This window comes from Balaenoptera physalus (assembly GCF_965194825.1).
Source record: "Balaenoptera physalus genome assembly, chromosome: 6".
Taxonomy (NCBI): Eukaryota; Metazoa; Chordata; class Mammalia; order Artiodactyla; family Balaenopteridae; genus Balaenoptera; species Balaenoptera physalus.
The window spans coordinates 49971219-49997164 of record NC_138885.1 but is presented as its reverse complement, the minus strand read 5'-3'; the positions used below and the strand labels follow the sequence as shown (position 1 = coordinate 49997164).

General features: G+C 41.9%; 1 protein-coding gene across 5 annotated transcripts in view; it reads right to left on the bottom strand.

Annotated features, from left to right (window-relative positions):
* The window catches only part of KCNJ3 (potassium inwardly rectifying channel subfamily J member 3), a 621683-nt gene that overhangs the window by 164913 nt on the left and 430824 nt on the right, over window positions 1–25946 (bottom strand). For 4 of the 5 annotated variants that reach the window (XM_082465082.1, XM_082465086.1, XM_082465084.1 and 1 more), the window contains exon 1: window positions 1438–21480. In XM_082465082.1, coding sequence (XP_082321208.1) covers window positions 1438–2139 — 702 coding nt within the window. In that variant the 5' untranslated portion in view covers window positions 2140–21480. Of the gene's footprint in view, window positions 1–1437; window positions 21481–25946 lie in introns of those variants that run through there. The other variant, XM_082465083.1, reaches the window with a different exon arrangement.

The following is a 25946-nucleotide window of genomic DNA, read 5'->3' as shown; positions in this document are numbered from 1 at the left end:
CCAGGTTGAAAATTTTCCAGTAAGCTATACACAATTAGTTTGTTTACTGTCTGTAGCATAGTAAATATGCATATGATGTGGAGTGACAGGACAACTGAGCTGCTTTAAGTCCAACACTATACTGAGCAAGATGGTCAAGAATAATTAGGGTAAGACCTTGTAAATGAGTAATGAAAATGACACAAGAGCCAAATTTTTTTTAAAGCACATTGGACCACTTTTAACTACCATATAAACTGAGGCTGTGTAAAACGATAAAGACCTGTAGAGTAAAATTGAAATCTCAAAGGCAAAATCTCAACTTAAATATTTCAGATTTTCATTTTATTAATGCTGAGTTCTGAATGGGGCTATGGTTTTTCTATGCAATCTCAGATAAATTTTTAAGACTGTATTGAGGTCATCTTTTCAATTTATGAACATTTGAAAACTATCTAAGGCAAATCTCTCAAAAAGATGGATTGTAAATAACACATAGAGAACTGGGCTTGTATCCCTCATTCCCAGACTCTAATTGGGTGAGTGATTAGAGTGGGCTTCTCTTCTTGTTTGTAGTGGTGCCCTCTAACGACTAGATGGGCCTTGCTTTAATAATCACTCCATGAGCAATTTCTTTTAGCATTTACACTGCTGATGGTAGGAAGCAATCTTCTTTAATGGATGCTGAAAAGCTTCAAGTGAAACCTGTAATTGACAAAGGCTTCATAGAAACAGGCAATTAAGAATAAAATTAATAAGAGACTCTACAGGAAAAGCACTCACGCTTTCACAGAATATTTCTCTAGGAAAATATTTGGTAAAAATAAAACTTGAAAACAACCAGGTGTTGTTTTTCCACTTTATAAACTGCTTCTCTGGTTTGGGTACTTGTTAAAAAAAGATGACCACAGATAGAGTTAGAATCAATGTTCTTGGGTCTGAAGGAATAATCCACCTGCTAAATACCACTAGGGGGAAAAAAAAGAAATTATGAAAAAGAAAGAAAGAAAAGCCCTAAGTGAAAATTAAAGCAATCTCAGCACCTTTTTCTTCAAACTCAAAGCTGTTCAGTTTTAATACTTCAAGTTTACTGGAGTAGCCTATTGACAACAACTCAAAAGCTCTCTAAAGAGCAAAGCAGCAAGGGGAGGAAGGAGAACAGGGCACTCGTGTAGCTCAGAGGTCCAGGAGCCTCCAGAAAGTGACACAAATACATCCGATGAATATAAATAAGAATAAAATAAAATAAATAAGAGCACGAGAGTGGGTGGGAAAAGAACAGAACCGTCGGTTGTACTCTCTTCGCCCAGTCCCCCACCCCCTCCCCAGCTCCCAAACAAGGAAGTTTACCTGGGGCGTTAGGCAATACTTGGAGCCTGAGGGTGGCTCTCAGGTGAGTTAATTCCCGGGTTTGCGGGCTGGCGGTCGCCAGGTGGGGAGGGGGCGGGTAGCACTTACTTTGAGCAGCTTACAGCGGATCTGCGCGGAGACCATATGGCTGTTGCGCAGGTTGCCCACTCGGAACATGAGCGTGAGTTTTCCGTCCCTCATAGAGATCACCGCGTGCTCGCTAAACATCAGGGTCTCCGCGCGCTTCTTGGGCTGGGACATCTTGATGAACATGCAGCCTATGAGGAAGGCGTCCACGATGGAGCCGAGAATAGACTGAAAGAGGAAGAGGATGATGCCCTCGGGGCACTTGTCGGTGATGTAGCGGTAGCCATAGCCGATGGTGGCCTCGGTCTCGATGAAGAAGAGGAAGGCCGAAGGGAAGTTATAGACATTGGCCACGCAGGGCGTGTAGTTGCCGACGTGGGCTTTGTTCAGGTCGCCCCGAGTGTAGGCAATCACCCACCACATGGACGCCATGAAGAGCCAGGCCACGGTGTAGGTGAGAATGAAGATGAAGAGGTTCCAGCGCCACTTGAGGTCCACCAGGGTGGTGAAGAGGTCCGAGAGGTAGCGGCTCGTCTCACTGCCCAGGTTGCCGTGCTGGACATTGCACCGGCCGTTCTTGTCCACGAACCGCTGTCGCTTCTTCTTGGGCACAAGCTGCTGCTGCGGGCCCTGGCCCGGCCCCTGGGGCTGCAAGCCCGAGCCGCTGGACGAGGTCGTCACTACCTGGTAATCGTCCCCAAATTTCCTTCGGAGTGCAGACATAATACGGAGGGGCGAGCCAGATTCAAACGCGAAGCGAAGGCGCAGGAGCCGAGCGCTGCAAACCAGCACCAATGAGGAGGTGGGAGCGGGAGAGAAAGGGGGGACGAACGCCGGCGTGCCTGGGGCGGGGGGCGCACCCGGCAGGTAGCTGCGGTCTCTGCCCCCCGCAGACGCCTCTCCTCCACTGGGACGGAGGCTTTCTCTCCACGCTGAGTCTTAAAACAAAAAAAGTGTGCTCCCACACTCAAGGCAGGAGGGCTGCAAGGACCAGGAACCCGAGCGCAAATGTGCCCCCAAGCTTTTCGAGGCCTCCCTTTTCTTCCCTCACCACCGGCATCCCGCGGGCCCCCTCTTGCTTTCCCGCAGCCCTCCTGACTATCCTGTAGCGCTCCCAAACTGACTGTTTTAAGATTGATGAGTTGACAAGCGAGTTCCACCCCACCTGCCAACTCGCCGGGCTGCCGAAGCGGCGCTACCTGCTCGGACCAGACCCTCCCCCCCTCCCCGCCGCTCCCCGGTCTCCCGCCCCGCGGGACGGCTCCCGGCTCCCTCCGGCGCTCCCGCCTCCTATCTCTTGGCCCAAATCCCGCCCAAAGGCATGTCTGCCGGGCACGGGTACAGGAGCCCCTACCCGCGCCCTCCGGGCTCAGAGTCCCCGCTCCGGAGTCCGGAGACGCGTCCGCCTGCCGTCCGCGGGCCGCTGAGTTTCCGCGGGCGCCACCGGGGCCCTCAGGCCGCCCCCGAGCGCTGCAGAGACGCGGCGGTGCGCTAAAGCCGAGCACTCACCCAAGGCGAGAGCGCAGGAGGCGGCGCGGCCGGCGGCAGCGGCAGCCTGGCCTCGCACTCTGCCCTGAAGGCGGTTTTCCTCGCCCCTACTTTTCCTGGGGCACCACGACGGGCGCCAACGCCGGTCCCCCAAGCTCCGCACCTTCCTGAGGGCACCGCGCTGCCCCCCACCGGAAGGATCCTGGCGCGCCGGGCACAGAAAGACTTGGGAGCGGGACTCGAGGGTTCCTTGGCGCCGTGCTCTCCCAGCAGGCGACAGCGGTGCAGCTGTAGGGGGTTTGAGCCTCGGGATGCGGGGCAGACTTCTCAGGTGAAATACCAGCTCCGCTCCAGCTTTTCCTCTGCTTCACGGTTCCTGCCTTGTCCTCGCCCCCTCCTCGGTCCCCCCACTCCCTGTCCGCGTCTCTGTGGCCCCGGTTAGCTGAAGCGAGGCTCGAGCAGGGGGCGGCGGGAGAGCGCTGTGTGTGTTGGTGCCTGTGAGCCGCTGCAGAGCCGCGCTAGCCCCGCCTGTCCCTGCCTTCCTCCACTGTTTCAGCAGCCTGAATTGCACCTCCGCGCCTCAGTTGAGCCTGCAGCGTCTGGCAGCTCAGGAAAAAGCGAGCCCCTCCAATGAGAAGCGACTCTAAATCTGCTCCCAAAGGAACTCTCCTTCCTCGCCCCCCTGCATCAGGCAGAAAGCCCCCAGCAAGCAGCAAATGTGCTCTTTGAAAGGAGAGAAGTACAATATGCCTCTCTAACTAGGGCTCTCGTGTAAACGGATGCCTGGGTTTGAGGATGCATCATAAACAGGCATCCCGACTGGCTTCGAGATAAGCCTGTTCAGAACTCAAAGTTGCAAGTAGCAGAGGGGGCTCAAGGTGGGAACAGAAAGGAGGGGAGGGACTCCTAGGAAAGCTCACGGTCCTCCCTGAAAATGGCTATTAGAAAGACTTGGAATGTCCAGAGTTAATGTGTGGCTGTAATAGAGGGAACAAGGCTGAATTGTAATGGCCCAGGCCTGGCAGTTAACTTAATGGAGGGGCAAAGTGCAGAAACAGCTAATATAGTGCCCATGCGTAAACATCAGCTTATTTACCACATTTCATGTTTGTCCTAAGATGCTATGGTCTCCTATGGCATATTCCATTCAGTCCAAACACATAAAATTGAATTTGTTGGAAAATTATCAAATCACGGGGTTATGAAAGCAAGGGGCTGCTGTAAGACCCCCAGGCAAAAGAAAATAAGTACATAATCATTCTGCCAATTCTCTGCCAATAGGTGCTCCCTTCTAATTCTCTATCTCTAAACCTTAGTGCAGGTAAGCCCTGCACCTTGTCAGCCATAAATAGAGGACTCTTTCACTGTCCTTTGGTTAAAACGCCTATCCCAGGTTACAGACATCTCCTGCGGGCTCTCTGATAAGAGGTCAGTGACTGTGATTCTTTAGGATTACATAAGAAGGGAAAGTGACACTGTGGGAAGCAGAAACTGCTCTGGGCCTGGATCATAAGACCTGGTTGAGTTCTGGCCCTGCCATTTACAAACTGTGTGACCCTGAGCAAGTTGCTAAACATCTTTGACCCCCAGCTTTCTACTCTGAAAAATTGGGAGTTTGAACATTTTCCCGAAGTTGGTACCTGAAAAAAAGAGAATGAATGTGGTTTTATTAACTCCTTTTGCTGCGAAGGATGTCATAGACTGGGCTGTAAAATTGCAACAAGGCCAAGAGATGAGGAATGAGTGTTTGGAGTTGGCCCCAAGTTGGGAACTAACACATATTCTCCTCTTATCTCTGACTACTCTCCCCCTAATCATGATGCCTTTGTCAGGCTGGCTTCTTTTAATTCCTGAAACCCACTGAGGCATAATCGCCATCCTTGGACATTTGCCTATCTGTGTTCTCTTTCTGGAACGTTCTTGCCCTGGCACTCCACGTTGCTGGCTTCTTCAGTCATTCAGCTCAGCCTGAATGCGTCCTCCTAAAGGAGCCCCTTCACTAGCTTTCCAGGTACCCCCTACCATATCATCTTAGTTCATCTTCATGACACTTCTTTTTCTAGCCACTATTTTCTTCATTTGTTTGTTGTTTCTCTCCCCCTCCAACAGAGTCTTGGAATACAAGAGCAAGGACCTTGTCTCCAACACCTAGAACACTATCTGTCACATACCAGGTCCACAATAAGTATTTGCTGGATCAATAACATATACCCATATAGATATGTCACTAGAAACCCCACATGCATTGAGTAATGCAGAATTAAAAGTCATCACTAGGGCTTCCCTGGTGGCGCAGTGGTTGAGAATCTGCCTGCCAATGCAGGGGACTCGGGTTCGAGCCCTGGTCTGGGAAGATCCCACATGCCGCGGAGCGACTAGGTCCGTGAGCCACAACTACTGAGCCTGCGCGTCTGGAGCCTGTGCTCCGCAACAAGAGAGGCCGCGATAGTGAGAGGCCCACGCACCGCGATGAAGAGTGGCCCCCACTTGCCGCAACTAGAGAAAGCCCTCGCACAGAAACGAAGACCCAACACAGCCATAAATAAATAAATAAAATTAAAAAAAAAAAAGTCATCACTAAATCAGGTCACTTAAATAAGTTAATATAAAAGAGCATGTAAATTAAAACAAAGTAATCATTCCTGTGCTTGTTAGCTTTAGAACTGATATTCTATCAGTTGCCAAATCTTTTTGATTGCCCCACTGCAATCTCTCTCTTTTAAAAATAGTACTAACTTTCTTCAAATCCCCATTTCATTTTAGACCCAAAGTCAGATGATATTCTTGCCTTTAGTCTTTTACTCCTTCAAACTGTCCTAGGTAGTATTACTAGATCTGTCTCCTTAGAATCGTATATGTTTAGCAGTGGCACGGAAACTAAAGAGCTCTCTGATAGTTTCATTTAATTATTTCATTTCCAAGCTTTTAAACATTCCCACTTTTTAAAAAACACTTTTCTAGGAAAAACCTTTGCCATTTCCCAACAACTAAATTTATAAACAAATAATTTTATACTTCAAGAGACATGGTCTCGTCTAGAGGCTAGAAGGGGGAAATAACTTGCTGACTGTCACAGACTTAATAAGTGGAAACTTTGAGATTTGAACCCAAAACAATGAATCTCCAGAACCTAGTTGTTCTGCTATCTCTTCCCAGGTGCCTAGAAAGGAGTCTAGGATTCTTGCTCCATAGCCAGGGTCTCCCTCCACTCCACCACGTTTCTCATACAGGTTGAGATCTAAGGTCCACCAGAATATAGCCTAACCTATCTTTCCAAAATTATCTCCTACCTTCCCTTTAATGTGGGCTCTGATCCAGCCAACTTTGATTGTTAGCAATTCCCCAAACATTAACTGCATTTGCTCAACTGCAGTCCTGTCACTTAAGTATTCTTACTCTATCCCTGCAAAGTCCAAATTACCATCTCTAATGTACACACAAGAGAAGGGAAAAATTCCTTCAGCTTTTACTTCAAGTGCTATCTCCCCCACATTTACCTTATCCTCCCACTAGCCGTAATCCATCCCTTCTCTGAATTCTCATTCCCCTAGATTTGCAATGTGGTTTTTACTTTCTAGCCTGTATTTGAGCTCAGAATTTACCAAGATTTCCCCTATAAAATAGTAAGCACCCTGAGCATCCACCTATTACTATTTTGATACCATCTAGCACTCCAGCTACCCAACCTGGCCTTGCACATGATAAATATTTAATAAGTTTTTAGAGAGAACTAAAATTTACTGAGCCTACTTTAACGTGCCAGGCAACTTACTTGGAGCTTTACAGTTAGTATTCCCATGACATAGCTAGCAAGATGGTAGAGCAGGGATTCCAAAACATGTCTGCCCATTTTCAAGGTCTCTCTTCTTTGAGAGAAAGAGTATTGCCTGATAAGTTAAAGATTTTTCAGGATGCCATCATGTCACACTTGAAACGTGACTGAGCCTTTGGCCTATTTGTGACCTTGAGTCCAACTCCTTGAAAATGTTTAAAGATGAACCAAACGCATCTTCCTCTGTCAGGACAGCTGCTTCCATAATGAGGTTCTGGGTGGCAGCCAGCCCCACGGTGCTGAGGCCAGGCGGGATGTGTAGGGAACGGATGACAGAAGGCCACCTAATCAGGTGCTGTCTGATGAACTGAAGTGAAACATTGTGAAGAGAATGGGTCAAAGGAAGGAGAGGCACACAATTTCAGCCAAGACCACAAAGCCAGAACAACCTGGAAAATAGAACTACAGAATACACAATACACATTTGGAGTCTAACATTTAAAGATAGGGTGGTAGATTGTAAACAAACTACCATGCAGTTCTTGGCCGGGGCGGTGGCAGGGTGGAGGGGAGATCAAAGCTATATTTAACAACAAACTCAGTTCTAAACAAGCTGCATATTTATTCTTCCCAGAAATGTTTCTGGCAATGTCTTATTTGCTGTGTCCAAAATTAGTAATAACACAAATAACTGTAACTTTAAAAATGAAGGATATGATTCTGTGTTTTAATACTGAAAAAGCATGACTTTGCACATACACTCACCCTATTATATAACAGAACAGTGTGGAGAAAAGAGTAGATTTAATGTAAAAGAAAAAAAACCTCTGCCCCTGAGAAGTCCAAATTCTAAAAATGACTTAATCTGCCAACAGTGAAAAAAGCAAAGCTTTGAACATCTCAAGATACCTGGAGTCCATCTCCTCGTCATTCACTTATTGCCACTGTGACTCCCACCACGAAATAGTCCACGTGGCCAGAAATATTAATTACTCCCTGGTGAATAGGGTATTATATTTAATACTCCTTTACTCCTAATCCTACCATTCTCCAAAGTCCGGTGAAGAGATGGGCAGACTTGGGATCTGAAGGTCTTACGCTCCAAAAGGTGACACATTCCCATTACCACCATAAGCTCTGCTATATCTGGGAAGAGGTCACTCTTTGAAATTCTGTATGCAATTTTGGGCAATAGAATGGTGTTCCTTTTTTTTTTCAACCCTCCTAAAAAAAGATACCGAAGTTATTTTCTCTCTTGCCAAAAAAAGAAGGAAAAGAAATGAAAGGGAGAAATCAGTTTGAGATTTGATTGCGCAGATTTGAGAACAGAGGCATTGCCATACCATAGCAGATGACTCATCCAGCCCTTCATCTTGGCTCCAAACTCTGGCCTCCGCCCGAGGATTCAGAGAAAGGCAAAATGCCATTGTCACTTGGAGACCATTTATTTAGCAAGGTTTTCCTGACATAAACCCTCTCTTTACTCCAAAGCTATACATGGGAATACTCTGGTTTATGAAAGAATAAGGACTTTAAAAAAGTCTTCCAGAACTCGAGGTCTGTTAGAAAAGAAATAATTGTTTTATCAGGCTCAAAGGTTTGTTGGAAAGGTGTGAAGGAAAAAATAATTTCCTTTCTTTATTGTGTCAGTTGAAGTTATATCAATACTTCTGAGGATTTCTCCCCTGAGAATAAGGATGAAGTCCCAGATGTCAAAATATGTACAAGAACGCTACTTAGTTCAATACAGTACACACTTAATGTGCATAAACCATGTGCCTAGTGCCATGCCAAGGGTTGTGCAGGTCAGAAATTATGACAACGTAATGCCAACAAAATGTTAACAGCAACAGCAATAATAATAAGTAATACAATGTGGTAAGCATCTAAAGGAAGAAGATTGTTTTATTAACGTTCAGAAGAACAAGTCTCTTTAAGAAATACTGTTCCAGCAAAGGTGAATTTTCCAAACCTATCAAACTGGAATCACTTACGTTTTTTAAGCATTAAATTACCTCTGTCCAAATGACTCTATTTTAGAAATCTAAAGATAGAATTTGAATAACAAGATTTCTAGGAGGTAACATTTCTACATAATTGGAATAAGATAAGAAATAAATTATATTCATAGAAAGTTACAAACATTAAAATATTGGAAGAAAAATTCAAACAGTAGCATTTTGATGGTGATAGAGTAAATTTTTCACGCGAATCTTCTGTGCTAGTGTATACAAAAAAGATTGTAATTATTTTTCACTAGTGGAAAATAAAAATGCAACTTTTGTAATTTTCATTACAATGTTAGAATGACAGATTGTGCCAGTACAGTTTATCTGGGACGCAGATACCGAGACAAAGCTAGGAAGGCAGAAGTTTTCCTAGGGGTAACACCTAAGATAAAAGGGGAAGGGGCAGGATGAAGCAGAAAGAGCCTTTAGGCTGTGATGCTGATCTGACACTAATGAAAAGAAAGGAGAGAAAACAGAATTGAATAGAGAGACGCTCAGACTATTATGCAAATTTGCCAATGGGGAGCAAAAGTTGGCCATGGGAACAGTACAACGTTGAGCATAGATGGCTGGGTCCTCCTGGGCTTGCTGAGCTGTCATTGGCTGGGGGCTGCCCTCAGGAGAACATGACTTTGGCTGAAATCTGCTTCACACTGGGAAAGGTGCTGTAGCTGGAGGCCAACTCATCCCATGCACTCCTTCCAGCTGACGGCAGGTTTTTCTTGAAGGGAGATCAAGTGGCAAACATCCAAGGCTGCCAGTCAGAGAAGTGGAATTTATCAGGGTCTTTTCAGAAGTTTTGTTACAAATATCCAGAAATACTAGTATAATCTAACCAACTGTTTATGACTGTGTGTGTAAATCTTCAGTTTTGTCCTGGTACAATGACACGAATCTCTTTTTTTTGTGGGGGCGGGGGGTGGGTAGTAATAGCCCATGGCCATGTTGATCTTGGCTTCATTTATAGTCTTCTAGAGGGTAGAAATATATATATGTGTATATATATTTATATATATATGTGTATATGTGTGTATATATATATATATATATATATATATATATATATATATATAACTTCTTTTAGCATCTTCCAAGACTGAGGCGGCTTGACAGAGAGAGAGAGAGAGAGAGACAGGAGTCATGGAACAGTTGGGCATAGGACAGGAGAAGAGAGTAAAAGAGAAGTTATGAAAGATCCTAGATGATAAAGAGATTGAGAACAGAAATCAAGCAACTTTTCACAGCAGGAATCCCAGGTTAGAAAGAAGAGTAGAACAACATACAGAATTTTCTGAACTCTGATTGTCCTGTTTATAGTTTTTAGTTGTACATTAGAATCACCTTGGGACTCCACCCCAGTAATTGTATCAGATTCTCTGGGCATAGGGCCCAGCATCAGTATTTTTCAGAAACTCCCTTGGTGGTTCTGACAACACAGCTAGGATTGGGAAACACTAATTTGGGGAACTGCATACCTATTAGTGCAGGAGCGTCCCTGGGAAATGTCACACATGTAAGTATCATCAATCTTTCTCCCCCCACTCAGAGGCCCAATTCTTTGGCACCAAAGAGAGACAGTTGGGATTAGGACCCCCTTGTCCCCTGTACTCTCACAAATCGCCAGAGCCCAACACGTGTGGATCTGAATGTAAGCAGACAGGAGGATCTTCCCTCCTTGGAAAAGCACCTGGGCAAAGCAGGACGCAGTGTGGGTTGACTGCGGTTTCATCCAATCCTACCACCCACAGTCATAAATAATGAACATGGATGGAAGGATCTGGGGCCACTGAATTCTTAAGCCCATTAATGTTTTAAGTTTTTTCATTAATAATGTTTCTACAGCTTTCTGCGAATGTGGATGTGAATGTAAAAATTCTGTCTTTAAAATCTTTCTTCGCCACTATTTATCATACTTTCATGAATTAAAAACGAAACTAGGAAAGGGAGGGCGGGAGGAAGAAAGAAAAGGAGGGAAGAAGAAAGGAAAGCAGAAAGAGCACAAAAATTAAAACTCTTACAAAGATTACTGATTAACCAGTGGCAGAGCACATCACCCATGAACCTGTGTGGCCACGTCGGCTGACAGCCAAGCTGGGCTCGGCAGAGCTGGACATCTGCTTTATGTTATGTGATTATTTGGAGAGGAGCGAGTGAAGAAGAATTACAGAAATAAAGATGATAACCACTAGAAACTAGGATGTCCTTTTTATACACACTTATTTCTAGAATCCCTCCCAGTTTTTACTCAGGGAAAACTCTCAATACTTTTCATTTAGCTTTGCGTTCACTCAGTAAAATGACAGCGTAAACTCACCCATGTTAGTGATGACCCAGTCTTGAAGAGATCATCTTCATATTCCCCATGAGATAACAGAAGAGGCCCTGGGGATTAGTAAAGTCCAGGGGTAGATTGGGGTTGCATTAAAACTCTCCATTTCCCTGTTATGTGGTTCCTCCTTCAACTTACAAAGTGGTTGCTTCAGCAATTCAAATTTCCGGTTAAGTCAGCAATTATTGTTCAAAACTGATCTGAAAGTAAAAATTGTATCTAATTTGCTCATAGAGAGCTACTACCTATTTATTGTGAACCCACAGATTATACTGTGGCTCTAGAAACATCTTGGCATTGAAGTAATAATTAAATGTAATGATTCACCAAAGCTACTCTTTTTCCCCTCTTTCATCTCTAGCCGCTAATTGGAAAGTCTCTTCTCCAAAAAAGAGCTTAGGTGATTGACAAATTTTTTTAATTAGTGGATTTCTCTATAGGGAGAGTGGATGGGTATTAGCAATCTATTGTGTATATAATATAAAGAAGATGCCTGCTGTTCAACAGTTACATCTCTGTATTGTTTTTGGTTTGCATCAAGGTGAAAAATCAAAGAAAGAAATTAAACATACTGTGAAATGACCAAATAATGAATTAACTTTCCATGTACATAGAAATAAAGTTCTTTCCGCAGTAGTTTTTAGCAAAATCAAATAATAAGGATTAACAATTAGAGAAGGGGAGAAAGAGAAGATGGAAGAGGGAGGTCACAGCCCAGTTCTAGCCATCAGTAAAGTACATATTATTTTTTGCATTCTGTGAGGCTAAAGTTGCCGCTGATGAAATGTCCTCACATATTCTGTCAATGTCAGTATGCAAACATCACTAAATAAATCCTTGTGTCAAAATGTCACATAGTGATTATTTATGCTTCTTGACAATACCAATGAATGACAAGGCTGCCTCTATAGCTGTGAAAGTTTGCATACCAAATGTTAGAGGTAACATAGATGAAGGACAATGTAGACAGCAGAATTCATTTAAACTGTGCCATTAAATTAGCTATGTTACCAGTGGCCAACACCACTGTGATTCTCCTGAAAGAAAAATATCGACTAAACATCTTAATGCAAAGCATTTAATAATTAAAATGCCTTTCTGAATCCCTACTATCAAGTAGTTATACCGAAAGAGAAGTGTCATTTATTTTTCTCCTTTATTTGCACATTGTTTCAAAATGTTTCTTCTTCTGAAATTGAATATGAAGTCCACATATTTAGAGGAGACTGCAATCACTAATGAAGTTTGGATAACACAAAACAAACCCAAATGACACAGTGATAAAAATCTTTGCAATATATAAGCAAAGTGACTAAGATATCCAGCCCCTTTGTTCCTGAATCCCCATATTGTCTCCTGTTCCGACTCTACTCAGCGAGATAAAAGGTAGATCAGTGGGACAAAAACATATACTGTGAAAACATTTTATTAAATCAATCAGTAAAATCTGTAAGGTGATTATAAATCTGTCATCATACATTTTAAATATTAAAAAATAATTAAAAGGCATTGTTTTATTAGGGATAACAAACTACTAACATTTCCCTCTATTAATCATCCTGATACTTACTGATACATTGGATGCTCAAAAGACAATTCAAAGTTACCTAAATCGTTAGGCTTTTTAGGGTCTTGACTAAGACCTCTGCCCTTGCCCCTAATTGTTGGAATATGAATCCTCACTTTGAAATTTCTGGCTTTGTGACCTTGGCAAGTTACTAACCTCCCTGTTCTTGGTTTTTCTCATTGTTAAAATGAAATAGATATAGCTTCTACCTCACTGAGGTACAGTGATGTGAGAATTAAATGACAATCTACATAAAGCAAAGAGTCTAATATCTGACACAAAATATTTTCAAATTCAGTGAAAAACAAATTCAAAGATTGTCTTTAAATGAAAAAAAAATCGACATGGAGAACTTCTAATTTGCTATTAGCTTACAGATGATTTTACAGCCCTTCCCTGGTGGCGCAGTGGTTAAGAATCCACCTGCCAATGCAGGGGACACGGGTTCGAGCCCTGGTCCAGGAAGATCCCACATGCTGCGGAGCAACTAAGCCTGTGCGCCACAACTACAGAACCTGTGCTCTAGAGCCCATGAGCCACCACTGAGGCCGCATGCCACAACAGAAATATTATGAAATTAAACCAATAACTAAACTCAAAAGATTTCTAACATATTGACCCTCCTTTATAATAACATTGTGGGGCACAAGTTACAGACTCTGTTTTCTCAACTCAACAGAAATGAGCGTGCCTACTTTCGTTCCCTACTCGCTCCCATTTTCTTGCTTCTCTGTCAATGTTGGCTGTATCTGAAGATACCCTACACAGGCTCTGCTATTTGTGTTCTAATAGGCCCTTTCATTCACTCTTATCCTTATTCAGGATACCTTTGCCTATTGATGGGAGGAGAAATCCACCGACCACCTCATTCCACCACCACCACCACCCAAGTCCTTGCCTCTACATAAGAAAAGAATTGTCTCCTTAACAATCCAACAAAAATATAGCCCCCACTCACTCTCCACAACAAAACTCCTGCTGGAAGCAAAGCAAACAAAAACCTTCCTTAAATTTTTCCTTTATCGAAATGGTGAAAGAATTATTCACCAGAACACTTTTTGTGAAGTGCAAGTGTTTGAGCGGTCTCTGAGACATGTGAAAGTAGATGGAACTGTTTCAAGGTCAGGCCTCAAGAGGTGGTTGTTAGTCCTGGGAGGGAGGAAGGAGGACAAGAGGAAGAAAGAAAGAGTTGAGAGAGGCCTCAGCACTGGGCTGGGGGACCTGTCACTCTGGGAGGTATCATTCCTCCCCATGACAGTCTTCAAAATTCACCAAGTTCGCCGGTACGATGATAGTTTTTGAAGCCAATGAAGTGCCTGGAATTCATACTTCCCTTGACATAAGGCAAAACCAAGGTGGTCCTTGCAGCTGCAAGAGCTGAAAGGTAAAAAGATGCAGGAAGAAACAACCCCTAAAATCAGAGAAATCTCTTTGAGGGCTTTGGATTGGGCAAAACCATAAGGTTCAGAACAAGTTGGAATAGTTCTGTGAAGGGTAACGAGACTCCAAAATGACCCTCGGTTTATAATCCTGATTTTGTTTTACAGGTTTATTGAAAACATTTTCCTCACTAAGTCAAAGAGATCGGCGGCTACACCAAATCAGCTTTATCACCATTAACCTTTCATTGTGTTCTGTGTGGGTCACAAAATGACACAAGTGAGAAGAGAGCATTTTGAAATTCAGAGATTGGGGGAGGGGCTAGGCTATTAAAATAACTGTGCAGGGGCTTCCCTGGTGGTGCAGTGGTTAAGAATCCGCCTGCCAATGCAGGGGACACAGGTTCGAGCACTGGTCTGGGAAGATCCCACATGCTGCGGAGCAGCTAAGCCCGTGCACCACATCTACTGAGCCTGAGCTCTAGAGCCTGGGAGCCACAACTACTGAAGCCCGCGCACCTAGAGCCCGTGCTCTGCAACAAGAGAAGCCACCGCAATGAGAAGCCCACGCACCACAAGAAAGAGTAGCCTCCCCTTGCCACAACTAGAGAAAACCCACGTGCAGCAACGAAGACCCAACACAGCCAAAAATAAATAAATAAATAAATCCTTAAAAAATAAATAAGTAAATAAAATAACTGCAAATATCTAGAAACGCTAGCAGAGTATTTCAAATAGTGACTTTAGAAAGTAAACCCACCTAACATAAGAATGAACAAATTGGTGCTATTTAATGGCAAAATAGCTGTACTATAAAAAGTGACACTGATACTTCAATTCTACATGTCTTTCAAACAGTATGAAAAGCTGTAACTTCAGGGTCTACCCCAAATAAAAGCAAAAACTTGTAGCAGTGATTAAAAATATATATATACGATTTCCTAAGAAACATCTTAATACAGACATTATAACGCAAGGGAGTTTTATTTTCAAAAGCCAGGACACCTATAAGTAACAAATTAGTTTCATGAAACTGTCACAATGAGTTTGTGGAAAGAAGAAAAATTTATATTGTTTTCTAGAATTGCATAGTATTCATCATCTATTTGCAATAAAGTATGATTGGCTGCACTAACACCAGGGTTACTTTGAATAGTTTCTAATGCTAAATAACTCATGACCCTATGTACTGTCTAGAACTGTAATTGAAGGTGGGGAAGAATAAAAGTCTTAGAACTCCTCTTAAAAGAAAACTTACGAGAAAGGAAAAATAAAAGAGGTAAAAGCAGAGCTACTTCTGTTGAAGCTGGATCGGGGCACAGAACCTCATCAACACAGACCTTTCCTCCTTTCTCATGGTGGTCCCCAGGCAAGCTGAGAAACTACGGCACTCTGAGAGGTATAGTCCGTCCTCCTTGACTCTGGAATTTAATCAACGGAATGGAAGGGAGGCAAGGTGAAAGAGAGATGCCAACTTCACCCCGAACTGTGTCCACTTCTGGGATTCTCTGACATTTTTGGAATGAGGAGGCTGAGCTGATGAAAGTGAATTCCTTGAAGGACTTAAAAGCCTCATGAAAGGAAGTTCTTTCCTTCCAAGGGAAGAAGGAATGAGGCTGAGAAGTTAGTACTGTAACAAAGCCTTAGTCATAGTGGGATGAGCAATTCTGCCGTAGGTTATCTATCACACAAAATATCTCTTATCCAGGCGCTAATGGTCTAATATAATGCATGAGTCTTACAAATATGCAGGTGTGGGGAAGGATTGATGGGATTCTAAATTTAAAAGAATAAGCTGTTTCATTAAGAACTCTGTGGGGGGAAAAAAAATGTTGCATATAAACAGCACGCTTTGGTACCCTTGTGGAACAGTATTAACACTGCAGGAGAGAGCTATTATGAAAAAGCTTGGTTTCTGAACATTAGTGTATCCAAAAAATGCCTAGCCTGGCTGCTGTGAGATGGAGTAATCTTGATCCCAATTTCACAATAGAGGCTGTCACAGCTGGAGAGTAAAATGCCCAATAGAGGCAGCTCCATGTGCCATTCCTCAGGCAGGACCCAAGAAGTGACAAGTTGATAGCACACACAGGTTCCTCCTCTGTATGGAACCTTCCACTTCCTGAGAAGAGACAGAGCAGGAAAAATAAAACAAAAATAAGCCTAGGCTAATTGACCAGACCTAGACTTATACCTCAACAACATCAAGTGACCACCAGAAGATTCCCATCAAAAATGTGATGGATGGTGGAAGTTGCATTAGTTGGAAAAGAAAATGCTAAGATCAAGTGGCAACAAAAAAGAGGTTATCTACAGACAAGGAGATTGCATAACTTTTACTCTTTCAAGTTTTAAGAAAATAATTGATCAAATTCTTTCTCCACTCATTTATACACTCTGTCTTTGCCCCTCCTGGAGTACTCCAATCATTCTGATTGGAATATTCCAATCATTGTGCTAAGTAGAGCTCAGCAGCCCCCTGGAGTTCACATGTAATAGGTACATTTCAGTCTGGTTGCCTTACAAGAGATTAGATGTGTGGATTTCCCTTCTTTCTTCTTTAGTGTAAAAAGCCGGTGCTACATTACAAGACAGGAAGTTACTGTGGAATCACTGAGGATAACGTTGCTGGGAAAGGTAACCCATCTTGGAATCACTGGGAATTGCTTTCCTTATGCACAGAGGAGGCCATAGCCTTAGTTTGGTAAAGATTGTGGTCCCATGTGGTTGAGAGATAATGCAACAGAAGCCACGTGTTCTGTGTCCACGAGGTGGCAGGAAGCTGATTTCTACCCTGATCCAGTGCTCGTGGGACTAGATTTGTCTTCCTCAGAGGTAGCCAGACATAGGATTAGAAAATCTTAGTCAGCAGAACTGGAACCTTGGGTAGAGAAAACGGTCTCCTAGGTGTGCTCCAGAGGCAACTCTCAGGTGCTGGTTCAGGTAGGCAGTGCCTCACCTTGAGCCACCTTGGTCCCCCTCAGCAGCTCTAATATGCCCTGCTACTGGCATCCACCAAAGTCCGAGCCTCACTGTCTTGTTCATGAAGTGACAGAGAACTAAAAGGACTTGAACCTCGGGCCATTAGCCTCCTTGATTGAAGATTTCCTCTTTTAAAGATGTCCTGAGTGTTCTTTTTGAGAATCCTCAGAATTTCCCTACGGCTGCCCCCCGATTGCAGACGGACTGTGCTGGCTGCCTTGAGTTCCTTCCTCAGCTTCCTGCCTCGGGAGTACATCTTTCTTCTCTTTTGCTTTCCAAGCAGGAGCACCCTTGGGAGACTTTTCAAAATGGTCCACAGCCAGTTCCACTCCCCACAGATACTTTGCCGCTTGCTCCCAGGGAGAGACCTCTTACCTCGTTGCCTCAGCTGCCTTATCCAAGCAAAGCTGTTCGTTCCCCTTTCCAGATGTGACTCAGGTTCTTGTTCCAGGGTCCCTCAAGCTCCAGGGAATCTATGTCAAGCTTTACAAAATATTCTCTTGAAAATCCTACCATCTGGCTTTATCTTTTATTTTTTTCCCTCATGGGAAATTGTGAGGAGGACACACAATAATCTGTCAACTCTTTAAAAAGCTGTCTCGTTACAGCCTTTTAAACGGCAGGTGAAATAATGTTGACTGAACCAGTTTCATAATCTCCGAGCATGTCTCAAAGAGGTCTGGCACTTTATTTCAGAAATGTAGGGACTTGGTAACTACTGCGTTGTTCATGACTTTCCAGGCTCCTGATGAATGATGCACAGCTGTAACTTTGATAACATTACACACGGGTCACATGACACAGTGATCACATTATACATTGATAACATTATGCATCAACAGAAAGAAGTAAGAACATTTGGAAAATAAAGGATACTGTGAAGATAATTGGTAAATCTCATACCAAAATATGTTACATAACTATAATAAATAAGCTAAAGAGATACCAACTGGACACATTATATACCCAGAAGCCACCTAAAAATCTATTATATCATAAAAGAATTCCAAACCAGTGAAGCAGCAACAGGTTCTTAATAATTGTTGTTGTTGTTATTGTTGAGGAATGTCTTAGCTCGAGGTCAGTGGAAAGTAGATTCAGAGGCAAAGGCTTATGCGATACCCTTACATAAGGGAATCTAATCCCAGATAGCAAGAGTGAAGGAAAGGAGAATGAGGCCAGGAAGGGGGAAAGCCAATGGAGGATGCAAGGATTGAGTTGACTGACTGCTCCACCTTTAAAGCCCATTTTCTAAGAGGCAGTATGGACAACAGCTTCTCATGAGGCAGAAAAATTGATCTCTAGCTGCCCCCTCCTCCCATCCATTATTGGTTAGTCAAGGATGTGCCCCAAAGAGATTAATTACTCCTGTTCCCCCAACATGCCCACATGTGTGCTTGTGCACGTGCACACACACACAGCCTGTTTACACATATTTTGACATCAAATAGAAATGCCTCTACATCACTACTCTTCAATAAGGAAGTCTTAGGGCAGGAGGCAGGAGGCCTGTGTTGTGAAGTTGGTCATAGTCTACCCCCAGTTAGTCCTGGCTATAGATACTGGGGCTGGAACAAGTGAAACAGGTGAGACAGAAAGGTTGCGGCAGAACTATTTTGATGTAGTGCATACCTGAAACCAAAAAGAAATTACTTTTGTGTGGAAGGCAGGTATCAACTTACACCTATATGCCACATTTTACCCCAAAATAAATGCCAGTAGATTGAAGAATATAGAAAATGAAAATATCAAATAGAAGGTGATGTTGATGCATATTCATCTCTAAAGAAGAGCTTCTTAGCACACTGGGAATGGAGGAGGCTGCAAAGAAAACAAAAATGTTAAGGGAAGTCCAAATTCTATGCAGCACTGAGGGATGAATTGATATATTTTTCGAAGCTCTTTCCTTCCCTGTAATTCAAAACACTACCCTCTCCTTGTTCTCCTTCAGTGTCATTGAATTGCATTCTCTTGGTCTTCTCCGAGAGCTTTCACCCATTAGTTTGTACTATACGTGTTAGGTTTGCCAGATCCCTGTCTTGTTTCTGTTTCCTCCTCACTCTGTGCTCTCTGAATGTTCTTGTCGACATTCTCAAATGCAATTATCTGTAGGTCGATGACTTCCAGATCTACTTTGTCAACCCTGATCTCTTTTGAGTTCCATATAAATATTTCTGCCACGTTGTTGCTTTACAAGCACATCAAACTTTGTGGGTTCAGATCTGAAATCAGTACCCCTTTCCCAGGACGCATCAGTGCTCCTTCTTCTGTTTCTTTTTTGTTTGTTTTTATTTTTTTATTTTATGGCTGTGTTGGGTCTTCGTTTCTGTGCGAGGGCTTTCTCTAGTTGCGGCAAGCGGGGGCCACTCCTCATTGTGGTGCACCGGCCTCTCACTATCGCGGCCTCTCTTGTTGCGGAGCACAGGCTCCAGATGCGCAGGCTCAGTAGTTGTGGCTCACTGGCCCAGCTGCTCCGCGGCATGTGGGATCCTCCCAGACCAGGGCTCGAACCCGTGTCCCCTGCACTGGCAGGCAGATTCTCAACCACTGCGCCACCAGGGAAGCCCCTTCTTCTGTTTTGAGTACCATCCCTGCCATGCCCTAAGATGGAAATCTTAGAGTCATCATTGACTCCTTTCTTCCCCATATTCAACACATCAGCTTCTCTTGTCAGTTCTTTCTCAGAATGTCTCTTGGGTCTGGCTTGTCTTGTCTAATTCCACTGCAACTGCCTTAATTCAGAAATTTAGAATCACTCATCTGAAATATTGCAATAGCTTCCCATCTGTTCTTTCTCTCACTAGGCTCTCTTACTATAGTCCCTCCACCAAATTCCTGCCAAGTGATCTTCCTGAAAGCATTTTTAATTGATCATGTCCCTATCCTGTTTTAAAACCTCCCTTGTTCCCACTTCTCGCAGAAGGATTATTTTTTTAAACAATATTTTTAACCTCGTTTACCTAGAAGACAAATATATAATCCTCAACTCCTTGTACCTCACTGTTCAGGCATCTATTAAACATCTACATCATAGTTTTGCAATTTATCCATTTATGTTTCTGGAAATTCTAAAATGTGCCTTCCCTCAGAATAAGAACTCTATATTATTCATATTTGCATGCCCCAGAGCATAAGCTATTGCCTAGAACAGAGTAGGATCTCAAAAATGGTTATTATTGAATGAATACTTAAAGACAGGAACTGCTAAATTAGCATCTTCCAAAATATGTTTCAGAAGTATGTTAAATACTGTTATATAAAAATATGCTTTTGTAGATAAACCAGTTTGGGACATTTTAGAAAAACAAATGAAATAATTTTTTAACTGGACTAGTTCTCACAATCACTAATATTCTTTAATGTACATAATAAATCTTAAAAAGCAATGTAGTATAAAAATATTCACTGAACTTTTTGCTACCAAACCAATTTTTGAAATGAGTTGCATTCTAAGGAAATTATTTTGAAAATGCTTTTATATGCAGGTTCACTAATTCACTGTAAGAAGATAATAAAGACAGGTTCATCTCATGTACATCTTTATTCCTCAGAAGAATATATAGTATGATCCAAAGGTTATACAGTTTTCTTTAAACTATTCTGCAAGGCAGGTAAAAGCAACTTAGGGCAAGGTTACTTTTCCAGTGCCATTCCAAGCAAATATTATGTATGATTTCCTATTCCTGACAACAACAATGGTAATAAAGCCATATTTTTTTCTTGGATTGTATTCATATCCTTCACAAAATTGTTGGCTCAGGCCCTTGAGAACTCTGGGTAATGCTGACAATGGAAAGCAAGCACATTGATCATTACTGTGTACATAGCAAAGCAAACAATCCAAGGAAATAATAATAAATACTTTTTGATTAGGGTATTACAGAAGAAACACAAATTATTCTCAAATTTTACTAGGTAGAAAATGACTTGCTGAGTTAGTAAAAGAGGCAAGTTCTGACTCCATCAACCTGTACTGGGACTCAGGAAATCTGTCCTTTAAAAAGTTTTCCTCGTAATTCTCATGCAAATAGTCCAGAATTAACAGATAACACTTTTACATACCCTGCCTTCACTTATAACAATCTATTAAAAGGCTACACAAAAGAAAGTGAACAAACAGGGTGTGATGGTTAGTTTTATGTGTCAAATTGGCTGGGCCATGGTGCCCAGATAGTTGGTCCAACATTATTCTGAATGTTTCTGTGAAGATGTTTCTGACTGAGATTTACATTTAAATCAGTGGACTCTAAGTAAAGCAGATTGCCTGCTATAATGTGGGTGACCTTATCCAATCAGTTGATGACTTGCCTAGAACAAAAGTCTGACCTCCCCACTCCCAACTGAGCAAGAGGAAATTCTCCAGCACACTGCCTTCAGACTTCATCTGCAACAACACCTCTTCCTGGGTCACCAGAAGGCTGCCTTTGGACTTGAACTACAGGTCTCCTTAGTCTCTAACCTGCTAGCCTCTCCCATCAAATTTTGGACTTAAGTCTCCGCAATTATAGGAGATAGCTCCAATAGATAGACAGATAGATAGATAGGTGATAGATAGATAGATAGATAGATAGATAGATAGATAGATAGGTAGATAGATCCAATCCTATTGGTTCTGTTTTTCAGAGGAACTCTCACTAATACACAGGGGAAACCATGTCAGCAGTTGTCCAATAACTCTACTCCCAACATTTCCCAAGCTGGGTGATAGAATCCCTGTTGATTGGTTTGCCAGGACTCTGTAATCTTCTGGTAACTTCCATTCCATTTATTCCTCTACCTGTCTACTCCAGCCTGCATGTCTGGTTAAACCAACAGAACTCTGTCCCTAGAACATCAGAAATAAAATTGAGAAAGTGAAATCAATCTCCCTAGGGGGTACCTGAAATATTCTAAAAAAAATCCATCCCAGATATTTGTAATATGAAGCCAGGACTGAGAACCACTGATATAAGTCCTATGTGCAAGGTCAAGGCCAGTGGTTTTGTTTGTTTTTCATTCTAGGAGTCATGGAAGCCACTCAATGCTTTTAAATAAGAGGGTGTCCTTATCAGGTCTGAACGTTTTTTTTTTATACACTCATGCTGACAGCTGGGACAGAATGAATTGAGTAGGGAGGGAAAAGTGTGAATATAAGAAGATTAAGTGACTTGGGTGAGGAAAATACCAGTGAAGAATAAAATGTTGATGGATTCAAGGTACATTAAGAGATAAAACTGACAGGAAATTATCAATTGATTGTCTGGGTGTGGGTGAAGAGTGAGGGAGTGAGGGGTGACTCCTGGGTTTCTACAAGCAATAGATGGCAACAAGGTTCTGCCATTTACTAAATAGGAAACAATGTAAGAGGATCAAGTTTTTAATTCCATCTTGGGCATTTGAGTTTTAAATGCAAAAAGTTGAGTATGTATATCTAGAATACAGAAATAAATTTGGGAATAATTGTCATACTGACAAGCTCAGTACTCTCTCTTCTTTGACAACACATTGATTCTAGGGACTATGAATTATTACAGAGATGAGAAAGGGGCTGAATTAAAAAGAAAGTATAAAATATTGCAGTAAGAATTTTTTAAACTTATTTAAAGTATGGTCAATATGTGCTTCTTTTAACTATGCTTAAGATACTGCATTGCCTATTCTGAGAAGGAGAAAAAAAAAAAAAGAGATCAATAGTTTCCAAATGATCCTTCAAAGCAGTTTTATTTTTCTGTTCTCTGGCTTAGAACTTAAGGGAAGACTCAGTTAAGAAGCAGTTTCTAGTAGCAGTTAAAGTCAATGGAAATCCAGTTCTAATCATTTCAATAAAAGTTTCTTTGATTTTTATTTTAGCTATTAACAGATCTACATATGCCAATATTATTTATTCTTGATGTTAGAGAAATATGTCTAAATGTTGTCTGACCTACGAAGGGGATTGATTTTCTTGGCTCCAGAGTATTACTTCCATGGTGAATCTGAAAACAGTGACTATGGCCTCAGGAAACTATAAGTGACTAGAGAAAAGTAGTTACTAAAATTTTTCCAGAAGTTACCAGCAGTGCCTCTCTGAGAAAAATTGAGTTTTCTAACAGAATGATCCTTCTCTTAAGGCTTGGCAGATCTCAAGTGTGGGCCCTGTAATTACTCATCTCTAAAACTGGCAGAGCTGTGAATGCAGACAAACAATTGGTGGATGGCAGTCAAAGACATGATGGCTTTTTTTCAGCAAACATTCTCGCAGAAGATAAAATAAAAGATAATTGACAGATCATTGACATTGAAGCAACAGATGAAAAGTAAAACAATAAGTTGGTTATATAGGTATAGGAGAAATAATTTATAATTAGTAGGTGGATTTATTTGTTCCTCGTGATGATAAAGCTTAAGTGTGTTTGATAAACCATCTATTTAAACAACAGCAGCAACTTATTCTTACTGATTGTAGTAGAAAAGTTCAGACCAATAGTGAAAGAGACGGAAGAGACCTCACACTCACAAATATCAAGCCGTTTGACATCCGTTTTTACCGCTAGAGTTGCATGGTTTAAATAATAAATCTTTCTTAAATCTTAAAAATCCACTGCAACTACCCAAGGGTTCCCTGCGGAAGAAGCTAATCAGGCTATCATTTAACCAGGACTCACAGGTTAGGGACAGTAGGTGGCAGCCCATCTTCTCGGCTGGGGGTGCAGTGATTGGCAGAAGCCCATGACATAGCATTTGTTAAATATTTTGACTATCTGTCCTGGGCCTACCTGAAGCCACTATTTGCTTAAACCTGGAGGAATAGTTACACCTAATCAAAGAGACGTGGTTAATCCAAAATGATACGTGGTGTGAAAAACATTCCTATTTGTCTTTGAAATGTATTTTTGTACTAACATTTGAATGTGTGTCTGATGTTCTGAGAAATGACTTCAAAGAGATTAATGAAGCCATACTGTGAAGACCTGACTCAGGAGAGCTGGGAAATGGTCCAGCTTTCTCTTCATTCTGCTTCCCTGCCGAACTCCTCTTTGACTCCCACTCTTGGACACCACAAGGAATAGCTCAAATGTCGGTTAGAATCATGTCAGTCCATATAGAAAGGAGAGATGAGCGTGTGAGAACCACAGACTTTTTTTTTGCAGCAGGCAATGCAGATTTTTTAAAAAATAACTATATTTGTGGATTATGTCTTCAGTATGCATTTTCTTTTTATCCTAATCCTTTCCAACAGTCTCTGGTTTTTATTTAGAGATCCCAGCGTTTCCAGGAAAATTGGCTCCCCTCCCAGCTTCAGGTATGGGTAATGGGACCTGGGCATCCTCCAAGCTTCAGGTGCGGAAATGTGACCTTGACACAGTACATCCCGTTCTCTTCGCCACAGTCATGGGGTTCAGACCTGAATATTCATTCTCAACTGACACAATAATGGTAAACCTCAGGATTGTTGAAGTGTTGCAACTGGGCTCCCTTCCTTAGATGATTTCGCATGTAGATGTGAGGCCTAAATCTGCTGCAGTCATTTTAATGAAGTCATCATGAGGAAAAACCAATATATAAAGATGGACAGAGCTGAAAGACACAGAGCTGGATCCCTCATGATATTACAAACCTCAGGATAAAGCCAATCCTGAGCCTGCCCTTCTCCTTCCAGCAATAAATCTACTCAACTAAAATGTTCCTTTATTTCTTAAGCCAATTAAAGTGGAGTTTTCTGTTATTTGCAATTCCAGGCCTTCTAATTAAAACAGTAAGTCAACAAACAGGTAATTAAGCTGATTAGGAACTGTCAATTATGTTAAAATATAAATGTTGCCAATGAATATAAAGCAGAATTCCACCACAGATAATCACAAGTCGATACACACATTCACTTCTCTCTTCACACACACACACACACACACACACACACACACACATGCCACCAATCTATGTTATCTGCTATATTTTAATTCAGTTGAGCTGTATATTTTCACGGAATACATGACAAGAAGACAAAAGTAACATCTATGTTATGAGTTAAGATTCACTTGATCCTGGGAGAACAGCCTGTATGAAAGCGGAAATATCTCAAATATTGGGATATTCAGCCTCAAAAGTTCTAGTAACTTAAGCTTTTGTGCTTTAGTCAGAGGTAAATTAAATCTTTTTGTACAAAGAAGCATACAAATTTTGATTAGAAGAAAGATAACCACAAACGGCATTATCAATGAATGAAAATAAATCAAATGCCAGAAATTAGACTTATCTTTATATAATCGTATTACTCAAAATGGCATGCCATCATTGTCAATGTTTTAAAATATTCAGAAGAGTCTTATGTCCTTTATAGGTATTTCTTTTGTTGTATTATTTAAGTAATGACCATTTTCTTGTATATGTTAGAACCAAGGGCAAAAAGAAGTCAGCAGTCAGCAAAGTTAATGAAGTGAAAAAAAATGCTGTCATTTTTATGGAATATGTTGGTAAGTATAAATATATAACGAATCTTTTCTCCCAAATTTTGCTACAACAGTTTCTTTGACCTATGATCCAGGGGTTGCAGCAAGACAAATTCACCAGATAAAATGTTGCCAATATTACTGGGTATCTGCACAGAAGTAATTAAAATATTAATAAAGAGAGTGTCATGATGGAAGGTCGTGTTGCTGTTGTTCAGACCCCACATCGAGGTAATTGCTTTCGCTACAAAAAATTCTTGGAGCTGCTTCATTAGCCTCGCCTTGTAGTCAGAACAACTGCAGCAAAGCTGTTCCTAAAAGTGCCCACACGTGCTGCCAGAGTAATGGCTTACGCCGAGCCCTGCGTGCTCTGCTGAGATGTGTGGGTCCCATTGCCAGGCTCATCCTTGACAGCAACTGGGAAACAGGAATTACGACACAATAGAAAGATAAATCCATCGCAGCCACAGCAGCCAAAGAGAAAGGCAGAAAGACAAGGTTCAGTGATGGTTCAGGCGATCTGGGTGACTTCAGTGGCAGACATATAAGATTGAGTTATCAACTGAATTCTGAAATTCAGCAGAATCTGAGAGATTTCA